General features: G+C 51.0%; 1 protein-coding gene across 1 annotated transcript; it reads right to left on the reverse strand.

The window, feature by feature from the left end:
• Nucleotides 1-465: 465 nt before the first annotated feature.
• On the reverse strand, nucleotides 466-4,271 carry LOC112295107 (sodium/potassium exporting P-type ATPase 1). The gene is made up of 2 exons (XM_024546294.3): nucleotides 803-4,271; nucleotides 466-604 (listed from the first exon to the last, which is right to left on the reverse strand). Exon 1 carries the CDS (start codon nucleotides 3,817-3,819, stop codon nucleotides 928-930), a length of 2,892 nt encoding a protein of 963 aa, XP_024402062.1. The 5' UTR covers nucleotides 3,820-4,271; the 3' UTR covers nucleotides 466-604; nucleotides 803-927.
• Nucleotides 4,272-4,518: the final 247 nt, after the last annotated feature.

A 4,518-nucleotide genomic window follows, 5' to 3' on the forward strand; every position in this document is an offset into this window, starting at 1 on the left:
CTTGAGACCCTCAATAAAAACATCCAGAGATGGCTCCATTTCCAAAACCACAAGAAAACATCATATACACCAAAACTCAGGTAAACAGCAACAAAAACCTTAAAATAATGCAAGCTAATGTTTTCAAGATATTAGAATAGATACAACAATCAGATGATGTTTTTCATCTTTCCAGCATGCTAGCTTTTTGTCCATCACCTAAGTGGATATTAACTCAAACACTACATGATATAGGAACCCAAAATGCGATATCATTCTATTTCTGAGACGCACACTGCAACTGAAAATGACAGATTTTTCACCCTCGTCGAACTCATATTAAAATCAAAATCTGTTTTTACAACTAGTTTTCATGTTCATGCAACTAATGAAAAGCTAACTCTGCTGCGATATGTTGATTGGTTTTCGACATTGATTGCTGTCAAACTAAACCAAACAGACAGAGAAATGAACAATTAGGCAGAGTTTGATGTCGATGGTGCAACGAAGCAGCTCTCCGGGAAGAGCCAGGTTGCAGAGGAATCGGAAGAAGTGGTGTTCTATATTATTTTTGCAAAATACTAGTACAACTGTTCATTACAGTTCATTTTCAAGCTCCCAACACCTGCGTTATAACAATCTTCACCGTTTCGTGATCAGCAGCGTCGTCGACCTTACCATTAGTGGCATGCCAGTCACGTTCATGTCTTGGCTCCACCACCCAGATCTCAGAAAAGAATAACAAAAAAGCTTCCGATTATTTCGAACAACGCTATGATCTGCAAAAAATCCGATCAGCTAATGCCTGGTAGAAAGCTCTCACCTCACTGCGGTCGATTCCTTGTTATGTACAGCGCCACCGGAAGGATTGGCTCCCTTTGGCAGCAAGACAACCGATCAGGACTATGACGTAAAGCTTGAAATAACAGTTTAGAGTTGGATCGTAGTCTACATGTTGTAAGGGGTGGTGATGAAGCGCCTCTTGAGCAGCTTGTAGAACTCAGACAGCAAGAAGAACACTACCACGGAGGCGGCAACGAGAACCCACTCCCACGTCAAGCCTCCCTGCTTGAAGATGTCGGTGTTCAGATACGGGATGTACAAGGTGGGAATTGGCATCACAGCGCCAATGAACACCGCTTCCAACATCAGCTTGTTGCTAAAGAAGCGGGAGCGGCCGCCTCCTTCGGTTGTGAACAGACTCGCACGCAGGTGTCGGCAGTTGAAAGCGTGGAAGAGGATCATCCATGTGAAGGCCATTTGCACGGCGGACCGAGCGCGGAAGACGGTGTCGCATGGTCCTAGGTTGGATGCCTTGTTGCACTGAGTGGCGAGATTGCCATTGCCGAATGCGTAGATGACGAGCACCCAGTTTGTGAGGGCGAGGATGCCGATGAAGGTACCGTAGATTATAATGTCCGCAATGAGCTCTATCGTGAAGAGCCCTTTCAAGTGGGGCGGAACTTGCATGACTGTAGAGGAGGCTGCCTCAATTCCCAAGGCCATGGCTGGTGGTGTGCCCGTGACGAGATTCAGGAAAAGGATCTGCACAGGAGAGAGAGGAAACACGGGTGTACCAGAGACGTCCTTAAATGCCAGCCCAACGAGAAGCACAATGACCTGACCAACGTTGGTGCTCAACAAATGCAAGACAAACTTCTTGATGTTGGAGAAAATTCGTCGACCTTCCGCGACGGCTTGCACGATTGTTGCGAAGTTGTTGTCTGTGAGCACAATGTCGCTGCTCGTCTTGGCCACGTCGCTACCAGCTCCCATGGCTATCCCTACGTCAGATTTCTTCAAACTCGGCGCATCATTTACTCCGTCGCCCGTCATGGCTGCAAACTTCTTCCTCCTGTGCAGCGCGTCGATCATTCTCACCTTCGTAGAGGGCGTGCATCTCGCAATCACCAGGGGAAGCTCATCTAGTGCGTCTACTTCCTGCTCCGACAACGCGTCGAACTCCGTTGCAGTCATGACGAGTGAGGACATAGGCACCACATGGGAGTCACGTTTCTTGTTCAGCCGCTTCGAAGCAGATCTTCGAGATGCAGACAGTGGCTCCAAGATGCCCACGTCCTTGGCAATGGACAGAGCTGTGGCTTTGTGATCTCCCGTGAGCATGTGCACCGTAATTCCGGCTTGGTGACACTGGCGCACGGATACCTCGGACTCAAATCGAGGAGTATCCCTAATCCCTACCAACCCCAGGAAAGTCAAGTTTCTCTCCACTTCCTCGCGCTCCCACCTGGAGACTGGTTTGCCCAAGGCTCGCTCAGAGGTTTGTCTGTATGCTATCACCAAAACCCTCAGTCCTTGTTTCGCCATCTCCTCTTGCTGCACTGACACAAGATTCATCAATTCGTCATTCTCAGAAATCTCCCTCAGGTCTCCCGTCCGGTCCATCACATTGTCACAAATTGACAACACAACTTCAGCGCCTTTGGTGTAGACATCTTGCACCTCTTTCGATGGGCCCTGGCACACCATGCTCATCCGCTTGGTGTCGGAGCTGAAGGGAAACTCTTCAATTGGTTCCTTGAGCTTCCGCAGCATGGGCTTCCCCATCTGCATTTTGTACGCGAAAACTTGGAGAGCAATCTCAGTAGGATCTCCCCACACTTTCCCCTCCGAAGCCTCTACTATGTTCGCCGTGTTGCACAATGCGCAGCACTCTACAAGCGTTCTGAAATTCATATCCTTCAGCGCCACCTCTCTGTCGATAGGCCTACCCTCTGGCGCAGAGAGCTCCCCTACAGTCTCATACCCCTGACCTCCGACGACGTACTCGGTGTTCTGCTCCGGAAGCCAAATATTCGTGACCACCATCTTTCCTTGCGTTAATGTGCCAGTCTTGTCCGAGCAGATGTTAGTCACGGCTTGTAGGGATTCCAAAGCAACCAGCTTTCGCACCAATGCGTGCTGCTTCGCCATCCGTCGGACGCCCAGAGCTTGCACAATTGTCATGACTGCAATCAACCCCTCAGGGATGACGGCAATCGACAGGGCAATAGCGTAGATGACAATCTCCGTGTCGAACTGAAACCTGTTCACAGCGAACACAATCAGTGCGAAAATGAGCGCGACTCCCAGCAGCACGTACGCCATCAGGTTGAGCTTTTTCTGCATGGGAGTCGACGTCGTGGCTGTCTCGTTGATAGCAGAGGAAATCTTCCCAATTTCGGTGGACATCCCCGTGGAGACGACTATCCCGCGCCCTCTCCCTTTCACCACCGTGGTACTGGAGTACATCATGTTGGTGCGATCACCAATGGAGACATCCTTGCCCGCAATCGGTTCCACGGTCTTCAAAGACGGAACTGCTTCTCCAGTAAGCAATGCCTCGTCGATTTCGAGATTCAGAACCTCCACCAGTCGACAATCTGCAGGAACGATGTCACCGACCTCGACAATCAGTATATCCCCGGGAACCACTTCCCCACTGGAGATCCGGTGTTGGCCACCCTCTCGAATGACCCTCGCGGATGGCGACGCCATCTTCCGCAACGCATCCATGGTTTTCTCCGCGCGGTACTCCTGGAAGAACCCCACCGTGGTATTGAACGCAATCACCAGCACGAGCACACCTCCCTCAGCGTAGTCTCTCACTGCGAACGACACCACCATGGCAATTCCCAGCACGGCCGTCAGCCCATTGGCGACTTGCCCCAACAAAATCTTCCATGGGTTTACTCCCCCTTGTCCCTTGAGCTCGTTGCGACCATGTTTCAACAATTCCGCTGCGTTCGCGTCCAAAAGCCCCAAGTCAGGATTCGTCCCAAGCAACTGACTCACTTCATCCACGGACTTGCTGTAGCTATCAGTCGACGATTCCATCATCCCCTTGCCTTAACGCCGCCACTCGAATCCTCGGCAATTGTCACAATCCAAGCCCCCCCCCCCCCCCTCCAAGTCACCACCAAACGTACACACACAGAGACACACGCGTGCGCACACACAGTCAGATCCTCTGCAAGGGGGCAGTGTGATAGCACTACTCTTGAGGTGGCGAGGGAGTGAGCGATGCGGTAGAGACGAGACGGAAGCAGGTCGAGGAATTGACGTACACCTTTGCAGGCAACACCACTTTGATGGCCCAAAGAGCCATGGGACTGGCAAGCACCAAGAAGAGAACTCTGTTAATCCATCCACCTGCCACCGATTCCAGGCCAAGCTGCTGTCATCGCAACACCTGGTTTTCTCATCCGAAGCATGTTGTTGGTATCTATCAAACCAGGTGAATCCCGCATCATCCTCATCAATGCCTCTCTCTCTCCCGCTCGCTCTCTCTCAGCCTACCCGCCAGCCTACCTTCCATATGGAGTAGGTATGGCGGCGTCGCCCCGCGGGGGAGTTGGTGAGTTCCCCTCTTGCATTGAAATCCACGCCCTTGGGTGCCTCTTCACGCTTTTGGGTGCCTTTTCTATTCCACAGAAACTGAACTGTGTGTGGGAGGGGGGGGGTTGAATTTAGGTACTTTTAGTTAGATCAATACGTTTTTTTGTTGGTTTTTATTGATGAGTTTAAGATGCGTTGGAT

The sequence above is a fragment of the Physcomitrium patens genome, chromosome 18 (genome assembly GCF_059467195.1).
Source record: "Physcomitrium patens ecotype Gransden chromosome 18, ASM5946719v1, whole genome shotgun sequence".
In the NCBI taxonomy this organism is placed as follows: Eukaryota; Viridiplantae; Streptophyta; class Bryopsida; order Funariales; family Funariaceae; genus Physcomitrium; species Physcomitrium patens.